This window comes from Magnolia sinica, chromosome 10 (assembly GCF_029962835.1).
Source record: "Magnolia sinica isolate HGM2019 chromosome 10, MsV1, whole genome shotgun sequence".
Taxonomy (NCBI): Eukaryota; Viridiplantae; Streptophyta; class Magnoliopsida; order Magnoliales; family Magnoliaceae; genus Magnolia; species Magnolia sinica.
The window spans coordinates 67,005,372-67,021,148 of record NC_080582.1 but is presented as its reverse complement, the minus strand read 5'-3'; the positions used below and the strand labels follow the sequence as shown (position 1 = coordinate 67,021,148).

The 15,777-nt window shown below is 38.0% G+C and overlaps 1 protein-coding gene across 1 annotated transcript; it reads right to left on the bottom strand.

Moving 5' to 3' along the window:
* Positions 1-12,437: 12,437 nt before the first annotated feature.
* Positions 12,438-13,451, bottom strand: LOC131216908 (uncharacterized). Its single transcript, XM_058211515.1, has one exon. The coding sequence runs from the start codon at positions 13,299-13,301 to the stop codon at positions 12,849-12,851; it is 453 nt and encodes a 150-aa protein (XP_058067498.1). The 5' UTR covers positions 13,302-13,451; the 3' UTR covers positions 12,438-12,848.
* Between the last annotated feature and the right edge of the window lie 2,326 nt (positions 13,452-15,777).

Genomic DNA, 15,777 nt, shown 5'->3' with positions numbered 1-15,777 from the left:
GGTGCCCCAGCAAGGTGGACGGCGTGGATTCATATATCATCAAGGTAAAGTCCACGTGAGATGTGAATGGCGTGGATGGAACGCATACATTATGCAGGTCCCACGTGGACAGCACGTGCCAGCAAGGCAGGCCCCACACGTCCGGAGGGATGGACGGTTTATAAAAAAAATCACATACAAATCAAGGTGGGCCCGTGATCTGGCAGAACGAATGCACGTTTTGGATATAACACACGCCTCATGATCAAACCCAACAGATCTTGCTGGCGTCATCTGCAGTAGTTGAAGCTGCTGGTCGTCCCTCCAGCAGATGGACGGCCCAGATACAAGGTACATACATCATGGTGGTCCAACAGATGGGCAGTGTGGATCAACACGTGCAGAGGCCACAGCAAGGACACCCCACGTCCTATGGACGGAGCGGATGAAACGCATCCATCAGGGTGGGCTCGGTAGATGGATGGCGTGGACGACAAATACATCATGGTGCACTCCACCTATCACCGTCCAGGGGTGCTGGACGGTGTGATGTTCAACACATTTTCAAGGTAGGGGCCCACAGATGTATGGTATGTATGAAGCACATACATTAAATGGTGTCACGTGTGGACAGCACACGCTCCAGGTGATTTTTCCACCTTGCACGGATAGACGGCATGAGAAAAACATAAAATGACAAGGTGGGCTGCACATACCACCGTCCAAACCGGGTGTACAAAATACACAAATCAATGGGCCCCACCCCCCATCACGTGCAACACGTGTGGGGTGGCCCACGTCCTACCCAAAAGGACGGATGGTCTGGATATAACACAGACCTCATGACCGGACCACTGACGTCAATACATCAGCTAGCTGGTGTGAGGGTCGTTGGCCGACGGTCCCGATGATGGACGGTTTGGATATGGTGGGCCACGTGGATGGGATCCACGGATGGATGAAACCCATACAACAAAGGTGGGTCCCACGTGGGGCCACCATAATACACTATAATATTATAATATATAATATTATAAAATATATAAATATGTATGTGCATCAGTATTCAGGCCCGCCGAATATATGTGCATCGCGGCCTGGACGTGATATAGAATAAAGGTGGGGTCCACGTCCCACGTGGACAGGCCCAGCACATCATCAAGGTGGGGTCCACGTTCCACATGCTGGACAGTGGACCCAACACATCAGGTGGGTCCCAAGTAAGTGGGCCACCCCACGATCAAGCAGATATTTGTATTTTATTTATTTATTTATTTATTTTACTTCGTCTTGGCCTGTCCAGGTGGACCCACTTGGTGGGCGGCATGGATAAAATACAAACATCACAGTGGGTCCACCATCGGTGTGGATCAAGTGGGCCACACCCATAATCATCTTCGCCGTGAAAGAAAAAAAAGGAGAGAGAGAAAGAGGGAGGACGGTTGAAATGGGAGGGACCCCGCCACTATTGGCCCCTCCTAGATACAAAACATACATCAAGATGGGTCCCACCATAAGTGGGCCCTAAAATCATGAAAATCATACAAAAAAATCACCCACAAACAGTGAAGATTCACCCACCTCAAGATCTCGGACTCTTCCTTCCACCAGTGCGATCTAGAGCTCCAATGGAGAGATTTCAACAGTTGAGATTGAACTTGGATGGTGGAGATGAAAGGTAGGAAGATGGGCCACACTAGATCTCTCATGGGAGCTTAGACGTTGGAGTTGCTTGGGTTGCTTGGGAGAATGAGAGAGAGAATGAGAAGAGAGAGGGAGAGATGATGGGAGAGGAGTGATGGGAGAGAGGGATGGGTGATGTATACTTGACATGTAAGGGATGGGTTTGTAAGAGAGAGAGTTGACTTTAGGGGAGGGGTGGTTGTACTTGACATGATGTGGTGATTGATGGGATTGATGAGATTGATTTGATATGTTCTCTCAACGATTTTGCAATTGCGCAACATTTCCTCGAACTGAACACGGGCCCGTATTTCCTGGCCCGGGTATCGCCTCAGGGCGCTTGACGCGGCGTTGGAACCGTGGCGACGGCGCGATCGCAATGATATAAGTCTTAGGTCGATCTGACTCCGGAATATAGGATACGACTCAGGGTCACGCGCAACTGCCGACTATAGGTCGCAAGTTACCGAAATTCGAACAGGAAGACTACGGAAGCCTAGGGAACGGTACGGGCTAGGATACGGGTTTCACAATAAGTACATCAATTATTTCCAAAATTATTATCTCATCTACCATTTTACAAAATTTTTCCTTTATAAACATTCAAATGAAAGAAAAATGAATTTTCATAAAAAGATCTACATGTAGTTACTGCCTCATTTTACCCTCAAGAGGCGTAAGCATATGCTTTTACTGAATGTTTATTATCATAGATTGTTATTTTATAAATGAATGATGTATAGTCCATTTAATTTTTAAGTGTGTGTTTGGTTGCACCAAATATCATGATATTTGAATATTATTTGAGAATTAAATAGTATACTTCATTTAATTTAACCAGATGCACCCTTTGCTAAAAACTTGTATGCTTTAAGGTTCAAAATATGAGTGAAGAATAGGAAGAAATTTGAATGTCTAATTGTTCCATTTATGTTTTTAAATCATTCTCCTCAGTGCCCTTGATGGTACAAAAATGTTGAGCATGTGAGCATGATGGATCGAATTTGTGGACTTACAAGTTTGTTGGATAAGATCTAGTGGCCTAGTCCATGGGTCTGATCTAGTGGACCAGCGGGTCTACTAGATCAAATTTGGTGACCTAAAGGACTTCTATATATGATACGGTGGCTTGCAGATCCTTTAGATCATATTTGGTGGGCCCATAGTTGTCACAATTAATGTAGATGAGCCCTACAAGAGTCCAATGAATAAAGGGGCTTGCGTGCTATATATTTCTGAAGGAGAAGAATCACAGGGGTGTTGCGTATGAAGAAAGATCCAAAGGGTGATGTGTCTAAAAGAGAGAGGTTATGTAGAACTTGTAAGGGATGTATGCTACTCTACCAATGGCATGAAACACTCGCGTTTTTAATAAACTCAGCTAATGCCACTAGATCAAGAAGAAATAATTGTAATGAACTCAACATACCATATTGAAAGTTTGAATTACATAAAAGGAAGATGTAATGACTATGAATAAGCTCAACAGTCCTCTAGTCTTACATTAGAGATCACTACTTCCCCCCTTCAACACACTATCATAGAGAAATAAGAGAACTTGCTCAAAGAAAATATCACTAAACTGTATTTTATGTCATAAGTCTTATACCTTATTTATAATGAGTGTTTATAAGGTTTTTTCTTTGAAAAATCTTTAATATAATTTAACGAATATAATATTAGGATTCCTTTTTGGCTAAGATCTCTAAAATAAGAAAACCCTTAAACAAAAAAATTCTAATAATACTTGTTTCCTTATGTCGAGATCTCTAAAATAAGAAAACTCTTAAACAAAAAATTCTAATAATACTTATTTCCTAACATAGAGATATGAAATATAGGAAATTAGGAACAAGGTAAAAAAGGAAAGTGAGCCTTTTCTTGTGCACATGAAGCAATTGGATCAATTTCCCCCAACTTGGACAAACTCAGCTCCACAAGTTAATGGTAATGTACTCCTCATAGAGCTCCGGGTTGATATGCTTCAAATTGTCTACTAAGATCCATGTGTTGTCAGATCTATGTTAGCCTTTTTAATTAACGAGAAACTTTTCATACCTGTCTTGGCCTGTCGAAATTATCTAATCGTCCAATACAACCTTAAGATTCTTTTTAAATTGCCATAATATTTCAGGTGTCTAGATATTTGTTCTTTTGTACTCTCATATTCATGATGTCCAAGATAAACTGTAAGGTCTTCCACATTGAAAATTGGGGCTGATCTTTATTTCAGGTGGAAACGCAATCGGGTATCCATTATCACTCAGCTTCTTCATAAAATGATGAGGACTCACCTTTTTCGAGTGGAGCTTGGTTTAAGAGCCTATTGTAAACCTTTCAGGTTTGTGTTGTACCATAATCTTATCCCCTTTTTGAAATTATGCCCTTTGTAATTTTCATTATGAAGAGTCATCTTCTATTTAACTTACTCATGTGTCTCCTTGATGCAAAAGCTTCAATGTCCTATTTCAATTGAGTTGTAATAGAAAGTGAGAATAAATAGATAGATTGTCAAGGTCACATACTCATTATAATTTCAAAGTTGAGTATCTTTTAGTACAGTTTACAGAACTGTTATAGTCAAACTTAGCCCGTGATAACATAATGTCCCATGAATTGATGTGATCATTAACTTAACAATGAATTAAAATTTCAAAACTACGGTTGATGACCTCAGTCTGCCCATCTATTTATGGATGATAAATAAATGAAAATTTTAATTTAGTTCCCATATTAGATCATAAAGTTTTCTAGAAGTAGCTATAAACTTAACATCACTATTAGATATAATTTTCTAAAGAACACATGTAGATGAACCGCCTCTTTAAAGAAAATATTGGCGATGTTCATGTCGTCCAATATTTTCTCATAAGGGGAGAGATGGGCCATCTTCAAAAAATTGTTAACCACAATGTAAATAGAGTCATAGGCACCTTGAGTCTTAGGTAATCCCAAGACAAAATCTATATTAATGTTTATCCATGGAGTATTTGGTAAAGGTAGCAGAGTATAAAGCCCAGTATCTTGCTTACTCTGTTTGCCTAGTTGACACACTCTCCTAGGGTTTACAATGATTTCGACGTTTTTCTTTAAATTTAAACAATAGAAACATTTGTCGATTGGGGATGTTGTTTTATATATGCCAAAGTGACCATTAAGGCCATTGGAATAAAGCTATCATATTACAAGATTTTGCAAGGAACTTTTAGGAAGACACAACTTCATTTCAAAGAATAAGTAACTACCATAGAGGTTGTATCATGGGTGCTTGTTGCTAGAGCAAACAATGGGCATTGAAAAACTTTTTTAAAATCATCTATTCCATAGTCTCTTTAAGATCCTCAAACCTAATTAAAAAAAAAAAAAAACTGATGCGATATACAAATAGATGTGATTTTCAAATAAAGGCATCTGTCATCTTATTCTCTACGTTAGCATGATGCTTCTAGTGGAATGTGAACTGTTGAATATAAGCGCTCCACTTAGTGTGCCTTAAGCTCAACTTTTTCTGAGAATTCAAGTAATACAATGCCTCATTATTATAATAGAGCATAAACTCCTGATGAATATAATGGTGCCAATGTTTAAAGCTTATACAATAGTGTAAAAAATTACGTTGTATGTAGAATACTTCTTCTTTACCTCATTGATTTTTTCATTGAAGAAGGCCATTGGAAGTCCTTCCTAAACGAGGATACCTCCTATGCCTATGTGGGATGCATTAAGGCAACTTCAAACTCCTTATTAAATTAGAAAGCTTTAAAATTGAAACCTTTGTAATTTTTGTCTTGATTTCTTGAAATGAATTTGTTGATACTTTGCTTCACTGAAATGAAATGACCTTCATAAAGTAATGGGCATTATGATGGAATTAAAATTTTATATAAACCTTTAATAAAATGTTGTGCACTCATAAAAATTGTGAACCTTAGGAATATTCATAAGAGTAGGTCAGTCCACAACAACCTTTATCTTTTAAGGATCAACCCTCATGCCTATTGAAATGATGAGCCTTTAAAAGACCATGCCATAACTCATGAATGTGCACTCATTTATATTAATGTAGATTTTCTTGTAGTGTAATATTCTCATTACATAACAAAGATGCACCACATGATTTTCTCATGAAAGGTGTCTATAAATGAGAATGTTGTTGAAGTACGAACTTACCTATGAATGGTCGTTGAATTTGCGTCATCACTGCATAAATGTACTAGGTGCATTTATCAAACTGAAAGGCATGACTAACCACTCATATAACCCATCATGTGTTTTAAAAGTAGTTTTCCATTTATCCCCAGGATGAGTTCTTATTGGTGATACCTACTTCACAAATTGATATTCGAAAGGATTGCGGCATTCACCGTCGTGTCCATCATGTCCTTAATGCATGGAATTAGAAAATGACATTTTACTGTTATCTTATTATGACATGACTATCAGCACACATATGCCAACTACCATCCTTCTTTTGTGTCAATAACACTAGCACGACACATGAGTTAAGGTTATCATGAAAGAAATCCTTCGTTAGCAATTTTTTCACATGTCGACAAAGCTTTGCATACTCTATCAAGTTCATTTAGTATATTAGAAGATTTGGTGATGGTGCTCTAAGTCAAAATCAATTGTGGTTTGAATGTTATGTATGGTTGGAAGCTCATTAGATAGTTCATCAGGGATCAAATCCTGAAATTAGGATAAAATGTCCTAAATTTCAGGTAGTTTGACAAAAACATCACTAGTTTTGAAAGTGCCCTAGTTTGTCAATTAGTGTGCAGTTTGAGTCTTAGAGTCAAGTGACCCCAAAGAAGACCCAAGACTGAAGACTCAAAGGCTTAAAAGCATCAAATTCAAGGTAAGGTAGGCTAGCCTCACAAACCTAGCCAAACCTTACACTTAAAACCCTCAAAACATAACCCATACTTGACCAAATACATTTAGGAAAAACCTTTGTTAAGTAGGCTAAATAGTTAAGAAGTTGGATGTTAAAGTTAAAAGATAAATTTGAAAAGCAGCCATCTTCCATGGCATCAACGTGACATCAAACTGTCTTCGATGTCATCAAAGGCAACTCGATGATATCAAGCTTGAGCCAAAACAGTCTAGCAACCAGACAGAGAAAATTTGGAAATTGTTGATGACATCAAACTTAAGTTTCGATGGAAAAGAGGCTCAAACACTCCAACAAGGTTTCAAGGAAAATTTGGATATTCTCGATGGCATCTAAGTCTGTTCAATGGCATTGAAATTCATACTTCGATGGCATCAAACTCATCTTCAATAACATCGAAGAAGTGCTCAAACAGTCCGGAGAGTTATCTCAGAAAAATTGAAATTATAGCTATGATATCGAAGGACATTCTCGATGACATTGAAGGTAAGTTCGATGGCATCGTAATTGGACCCAAATTGTCTAGCAACCTCAAGTCATAAATCCAGAAATTCTCGATGGCATTAAGCCATCCTTTAATGACATCAACAGAGACTATCCAACAACTATTTGAAAATTTTGTTGCTATGCTTCGATTGAATCGAAGAAAGTTCAATGCCATCGAAGGTAATTTTGATGGCATCGAACCTGACAGTTTTCTGCTCGTTTTTTTACCATTGGGATTTCATTCTATAAATCGATATGAGTTATTTCATGGAAATTTGGTGAGTATTGAAGAGAGCTTTGAGAGAGTTAATAGCATGAGTTAATACCCATCTTCTCAAGCCCTCTTTCTTCATGGAGTTCATCGTTTAGTCATTGTCTTAAAGACAATCATTAGCATATTCAAAGCTTGGATTGAACAATGAACTTAGACATTCATTGATGCTCCAACAACTATCTTTATTAGCATATCTATATACTGGGAAGCATTGAATGCTTAGCCTTGGGGATTTCTTCTAGTTCTTTAAAGATACCTAGATAGGATTTGCCCAAAACCCTTGACACATCAACATCGGCATCAACATTGGAGCATCATCACTCTATTGCGGTTCAAGGGAGCTGAATATTCTTAACAACCTGCAAGGTATTCATCAAATGTGCTGAATGGGGCTCACTCACTTGTATGTAAGTACAAGAGTTCACTTTGTGTCTGAAAACCTTTCCTTGTGTAGGATTAGAATTCAAAGTTTGTTTTTCCAAACTCGCTAAGTCCTTATGTAGGCCTCCGACGGGAGAATATATATTGTGTCCTTATGTAGGACTTTTCAAGTTCTTGTGTAGAACTTGGTAAGACCTTGTGTAGGCAATCTGTAACCTTATATAGGTTGTGAAGGTTTATAGTTAACCTCATTTAAAACCATTGGATAGTGAAATCTGACACACTCTAGGAGAGAGTGGGTTAGCCGGGAGTGGAGTAGGCACATAGCCAAACCACTATATATCAGTGTGCATCATAGTGAATGTTTTGATTCATGTTTTGTGTTGATTGATTATTCATTATGCTCCATTCACTTTCTGCACAAAACATGTTTATTAAAATGCATAAATGATATGTATCATGATTTAACTTAGTTTATGCACTTCTTCTCATTTAAATTCCTTTATTTGATTGTTTTGAAGTAAGTGCATGCAATTAGATTAGTTAAAATTTGAAAAGCTCTATTCACCCCCTCTAGGACGATTAGACATATCTTCAAGCTTCGCTTGTAGTGGTTAGGCCACAATTTTAGGATCGATCTTATATCCTACTAAAACATACATGGTTCTCTGTTTCCAAATTTTCTCCACAAATCAGGCCATACTCAATACAGTGGAAGCTGACTTTACCTATTCAAGTTTGCCATCCCTCATAGGATTGACAATAATGGGCTTTCCTTTGTATATAAAGTTGCACATGTTCTTATGACCCTTATGGGTCACATCCCCATTGTATATCCATGAGCACTAATATATGTGTGAATTTCATTGAAATGATGTCACGCAAAAGTGTTTCTTCAAAATGAACTGCTTCGTGAATGATGTCATAAAATCTTGTACGATTTGGGATACCTATGAGTTTTTAGCTTCAACTTATCTACAATGCTTTGTGATGCCACATTCACACTAATACCTCCATCAATAATGACTTTGATAGCTTTTCCACTACATGGTACTTGTGTATGGAAGAAATTAGTTCTCAACTAGTCTTCTTGGGCTTCATCTTTTGGTGCAGTCACAATCCTCCTAACCACCAAATGATGATTTATTTTCCTCAAGGCCATATATGCCTTCCTTAGGTTTTTAATCATAATCTTCTGGATTGCTTGCATATTGACCTTCCACTTATATTGCAACAAAGTTATCTTTATACTAGTCATTTTATTATCCCTCATAAAACTAGAGATTGTGAGAGGGACACTATCATATAATATCTATGACCATTATACTTGAAATAAGTATTGATCGATGTCTGTTGAGTTGCAGTAACAAATTTTCCTTGTGTCACCACTTTTTGAAAGAGGATTAGAGGTAGATTTCTGGCTAATTTGTAATCCTGAGGAAAATTTCCCTAGGACGTGGCTGGTTGCAAACAATATGTGGAGCTACTACAAACAATAGGGCAAGTGGATGTATAGCCCTCGACTTGAGGTCTACCATGTCTTGTTGCTTGCTTCTAATCTTGTGCTTTTCGGGCCATTGAGTACACTTTGTCCACACTGCTGATACGAATGATCACCAATTGTCTTTGAATATCAACCTATAGCCCATTACAATAATGCGTCAATTGTTGGTTTTCGGTTTCTATTAGGCGGCAATGAATCACCAAGTCATAACAACATTATGTGTATTTCTCCACAATCAGATTGTCTTAACATAGTGTGAAGAGTTCTTGGAAGGACGTCATCTCATAATCTAGTAATTAAAACCTTTGCTTCAATGTTCCCTTTATTGCCTCACAATTGCTTATGAGAGGAAAACCACATCGCTGAAAGTCTTCTTCAATAGTGTACCACCAGTCTTGCGCCGCGCTGCACCCCTAAATTTCACGGGAACTAAAATGTAGTTTAACGGTTTATTTCGTTTCGTACCATTGGAAATACCACTCTATTAACTTTAGCCAATCATTGAACACTTTGAGATCCAAGTTACCATCACAATTCAAATTTCAATCTTGACATCTTTGGCGGGATCTACAGTGCGAACCTTTTACCATTCATTTAGACAATTTGGATAATCCCATTGGAGGTTGTTTGCTCCTCTTGTTCCTAATTGTGCATAATGAGATTGTTGGATCCCATATCTCAACTCATACTTCTTGTGGAAATCACAATTTTGAACAGGATGCCTTGGATCAACATTCTTGGATTCCAAGTCTCCCTCAAAGCCATCCATAGATGTTTAATGGTTCAAATTGATTCTCTTTCTTACTTCTTTTAAGAACAATAACTTGTCCTTCCAAAGTATCTACTGTAAATGTGAAATGAGCTTCCATATCATCCAATGATTTTGTAATCAAATCGACCACTTGTTGTAAGGCTGATACAATTCCATCCTGAGGTTCAGTAGCCATCTCATGATTGTAAGTTATCTTTATTCCGATGCTTACATGATGGTTAGTTTATGCAAAAACCATGAAACTAGTTTTGGGTGGGATTTTTATTTTATTTTTTTTTTTTAAGAAAAAGGGAATGGAAAGATTTTAGGAAAGTTGAATGTATGATAGATTATGGGTCGTTCACTAGTTGAAAAATAAATAGGATAAAGTACCATATGGGATAGATAGGGTGATGACTTAGGTGAGATAGAGGTTGAATATGACTTATGGTGGAAAGGCCAAATTAATATACTAATTTAGAAAATTTTAGGTAGGTTTGAAATGAAAATTGGGATGGAGTTTGTGAGAAAACAAAAGATGGAAAAGCGAAGAGAAAAGTGAGAGAAGAAATTTTCAAGAACAAAACTTGCTATAATATCAAAATAATGCCACTAGATTAAGGAATAAACTAATTTCAATGAAGTTCAACTTACTCAATTGAAAGTTTGAATCACATAAGAGAAAGATGCAATGACTGCAAACAAGTCAATAGTACTCTACTCTTATACTAAAAAACACCACTTTCCTCCCCACAACACACTTCTATAGTGAATCAAGAGAACTTGCTCAAAGAAAAAATAATTCAAGTGTATTTTATTCCATAGGGCGTATGCCTTAACTCAAGGAGTGTTTTAAGGTTCTCTTTAAAAGTCTCTAACATAATTTAAGGAATCTATAAAAAGGATTCTTTGCTAGCTAAGATCTCAAAAATAAGAAAATCTAATAATATTTGTTTCCTCACATAAAAACAAACCATAAAAAAAAAAAAAAAAAAAAAAAAGAAGTGGCCAGGCCTTTTCTTGTGCATACGTGTGGATTATGCATATATGGGATGTGCGGCGATTGGATCATCCGCATCTAGACATTGGCTTTCCATATTGAGCTTCTTGGGTTGGATCGAAAACCCATTAGATTATGAACAGAGAATGGGTCTTATGGTTCCTATTAGAGTTAGATCCTAATGAAATAGTGAGTAAAAAGCATGAGAATTAAATGTTCTTGGGCTTGAAAAAAAAGCATCAGACCGTTCAACACACCCAAAGGTTTAGAGTTCACGGCACTAAGGTAGGTTTGACGTTATGGTCAATGTACATATGAAATTACGTTTTCATTATATTGCCGTGTGGGTTCCAGCGTAAAATCAATTAAAATCAATATTAATGACTAAAAGCAATATTAAAAATCAATTGACGAATATGATTTTGAGGACAGCAATCTTACACGGTGGAGCTTTCACCACCAACGGCTAAGATTTTGACAAATCAAGGATCAATTGTCTTCATCTTCTTCTTATTTATTTATTTATTATTGTTGTTGTTGTTATTTTACGTTCTTGAAGAAAGGTGGGAACTCACCTATAACTTTGAAGATGATTTTGTCTGTCCATGAAACAAAAGTCTCACCATGATTGATAGAATAAAGGGATTCTTACGGCAAAATTTCCCTAGACTTTGGCTTTTGCTGAATAGAGCCTCCAGATACTTCCATGAAATGCTTTTCACCAGGTGAAATTATATTACTGTCATTGTTGTGGGGCCCACATGCAATGTATCTGACATCTCATCAGTCCAATAAATACATACTAATTTAGTTAGGCAAACAAAACATAACTGATTATTCGTAAGATAGGTCAATCTATTAAAAAAAGATGCATCACTAAAAACATTCAAATTGATCAAGTGTAGCCCATCATTGATAATTTGATTGGCCTGATTTTTTGTCTGATTCGCGAGATCACTACGAATAGGGTGCGTATGTTGGATAGCTTGAATGTTGTATATACACAGACTACATGAGCCCGAAGACTGACTTTCACGATTTTTAAAGAAAAAAAGAAAAAGTACTAAATGAGAGCATTCTCGTAATATTCTCCCTCAAAAAACACCTCCCATGATTTCTAATCGCCTAATTATTATTTGGTAAAATGTTAGACTCTCCATAAATTTAGCAGTAAAATCCCTGTAGTAAAATGAGTCTAGATTATAAATAAATAAATGAATTATCATTTCATTTAGCTCGGATGCAGATTGTTTATTTCTGAATAAGATTATACGAATTACATAAGATGTAAATGATTTGTTGGAATGTCCCTATTTTCCTTGTGGTATGTTTCTATGCTTCTGTTGTGGGTGGGTGGGTGTAAAGCTGTGATGGATTATTCGGTTTCTTCTTTATAGATATATTGGTTTGGTAGATCAGAGCCGTAAGGCCAAAAAATAAAAATAAAAATAATTTCAAAGTAACCTCAACGGACAAAGATTATAGAAAAAAAAAAAGAGGCTTAACTATAACATTACAAAGAATAATGGATCCAAATGCACATAACAATCTTCTTTACATGAAAGGAAATAAATAAATAAATAAAAATAAAAATAAAAATGAACAACTGCACGCTCATGCTCGTCTGACAGTAAGACAAATAGACACCCGATTGCTTCTACTTGCAGTTGAATTTAAGTGGGCAGCAAACCATTGTCAGAGCAGCCTAAGATGACTTTCAAACATACTTGCGGGGCCATATCTGACAAGAGCCCATCATCCAATTAAATTCAACCACTTCAGTTGAAAAAGGCCTTGGTCGAAGCCGAAGCGCTACCCAACCAGCATATGGAAACCGCCAAAGGCAGCAGACTTGTCTGACCATGTCACTCCAAGATTAGAAAACATAGACTCTCATCACCGGTTCAACGCAACGCCAGCTGGTCCACGGCCCAAGTTGCCGGTGTACTTCCCCGATGGGGAGACGAACCGTGCGGAGAATCCACGACATGGTTCATCTTCTTCCTGATCGGCCCCGCCATCGAAATTGAGAGCATAGCTCTGCGGGTCGTATTGGAAGTTGGGTTTCCGGTTCTTGTTGTTGTTGTTGTGGTTGCTATGGCAGTTGAACCTACGGATGAAGGTCTTCCACTTCGGACCTGATACTAGCTCTGAGAACTCCTTTAGTTGTCGGAAGCGATTCCCCCACCATGTTTCTCTGTAGTCTCCTTGGAGTAGAGATATGCGTTCGTTGTTCCCTATGTTGCATCTCTTTCCACAACAGAAGAACCTAGAAAAGCAGCCGGATGTGGCGAAGGTCTCTTCTTCATATTCTTCGGTCAATGGAGCTTTTTCTGGGGTTGTTGACATGAGAGAGATAGAGGAGGGAAGATAAATAAGATAGATATAGAGATGGGGACTCTTGAGAGAGAGAGAGAGAGGCTCTAGGTCTAGGAGAGAAAACCAAGAAAAGAGAGGCTATCGAATGAGAGAGAGAGAGAGAGAGAGAGAGAGAGAGAGAGAGAGGTCTAGGAGAGAAAACCAAGAAAAGAGAGGCTATCGAGAGAGAGAGAGAGAGACAGGATGTTTAGGAAAAATGTGACATGGGTATTTAGGGAGAGAGGAGAAAGGCAGGAAATATCAAAGAAACCGAAGAGTCGCTATCTATGAGGACGCGGATTGGGTGCTACCCCGCTTGCCGGCGTCGTTCGATATCATTTCATTCACGCGCTTCTCTTTGAAGAGCCACACATATCGGACGCGGATTGCGTCCTACCCCCGCCCGGACAGTAATCCGTCCGGGCAGAGCTCTGTGGGGACCACTGTTATGTAAGTGTTTTATCCACGCCGTTCATCATTTTTCTCAGATCATTTCAAAATGTGATCTTAAAAATGAATCAGGTCCATAACTCCACTGGGCCACACCAAAGGAAGCTACAGTGATAATGACACCCACCATTGAAACCTTTCTATGTGTTACCGTGATGTTTTTTTACCATGCAACCTATTCAACCTATTCATAAGGTTACGTAGACGTGGATTAAGTGAAAGCACAAATATCAGTTTGATCCGAAACTTCTCCAGCTCCCGAGAAGTTTTTAATGGTGGACGTTCAATCCCCACTTTGTGGTCCACTTAAGACCTTTAACACCCTCATTATTTGGGTCATATCTTAAAATGATATGAGAAAACGATGAACGGCAACAATAAAACACTTACATTACGGTTGTCCCACAGAGCCCTGCCCGGACGGATTACCGTCCGGGCGGGGGTAGGACGAAATCCGCGTCCACACATATCGAATCCCACGTCGATTTATTTCTAAACTTCATTCATGCTAAGTCGGACGCGGATTCGACTGGTCTGCGCCTACCGAGGACGACTTGTATCCACACCGTCCATTCATTTTGAGAGATGATTTTACAGTCTGATCCAAAGAATGAATCAGATCCAAAGATCATGTGAACCCCACCATAGAAAACAGTAGGAATTGAACGGCTATCATTAAAAACTTCTGAGGGCGGCAGAAGTTTTCGATCAAGATGATATTGGTGATTTCCTTCAGGTTGAATCTCAAAAATGTCTCACTGTTTTCTATAATGGGTCCACTTTAGCTTTGGATCTGCTTTGCCAAATGGATGGACGGTGTGGATACAACTCCATCATGGTGGGCCCACAGAACTTTGTAGCGTCGCTACAGGAGCGAGCGTCCCCGTACTCAAGTCGGTATGCCCAACATGTGAGAGTCCATTGTTAGAGATTAGCCCCTACTCGACTAGGACGCGGATTAAGTGCCGCCCTGACCGTGGGGCCCACTTTGACGTATGTATTGTATATATATTCACATTGTTGATTCTCTTTATCATCTCCCTTTACGGCATGGTCCGAGAATTACCATACAACTTGAAACACCGGCGAATGACCGCTGATGGGTAACAAAAGTTTTAAATCGAGCTGATTTTTGTTTCTGTTTAACCTTTTGAGTACGTTGAATGGTAAATAAACATTACTATAGGGCATATTGGCTGCTTGGTTTGTTTTTAATGATGCAGATGTGTTAGAATCGATACAACAACTCAATCTAAACGGATCAATTTTGACCCCAAGTGGCAAAACAAGTAGATATGTTCAATATATATTCAATAAGAATATATATGACTAAATTCTGAAAAGATCAGTCGCTTACTCAACCACTTATAGAATTTGATAATTTTCAAGAGATAATTGAAACGTAGGGTTTTTCCTCTAAAGATTGATAATTACTTTGTGCCTTTTATAAGAAATAACTTTTAGAATATCAATGCAAATCAAACAAAAGAAAAAACTTAAAATAGGTCAAGTCATTAGGAGCAATTGCAAAATTCTCTTGAAACAATTGCTTCATATTGGATAAAGAACAAATCTAACGTATGAGCATAAATTTAGATTACAATTAAATATTATGATTAAAAATTACTTCTACTCCTATATTAAGTTGAGATACAAATAAATTGATTGATTTGTTTGTTGTTTGTTGAGATTGGTTAAGAGATGATCTGTTAGATTCCTCTGCTATTTATGGAGTTATGTTGTAGCTTTTCTTCCATATCCTTTGTCCATTATTGCAACATTTATAGTAGCTGAAAGTTTTTTTAAGATCATTCTCTTATTTAGATCCTTCTTTATTAGTTGTTCGTCTTCTGCTTGGCCAAGCTCTATATCTCTCAGTCATCACTCACTCTTCGATCACACATCGATCACATCTTTTTTGCTGGTTACTCGCCCATGATCCACTTGATCACTTTCTGCATCTTTCTATTTCCCCCGCTTGGCCAAGCTTCTTAGCCGCATTCTGTTTCCTGGCTTC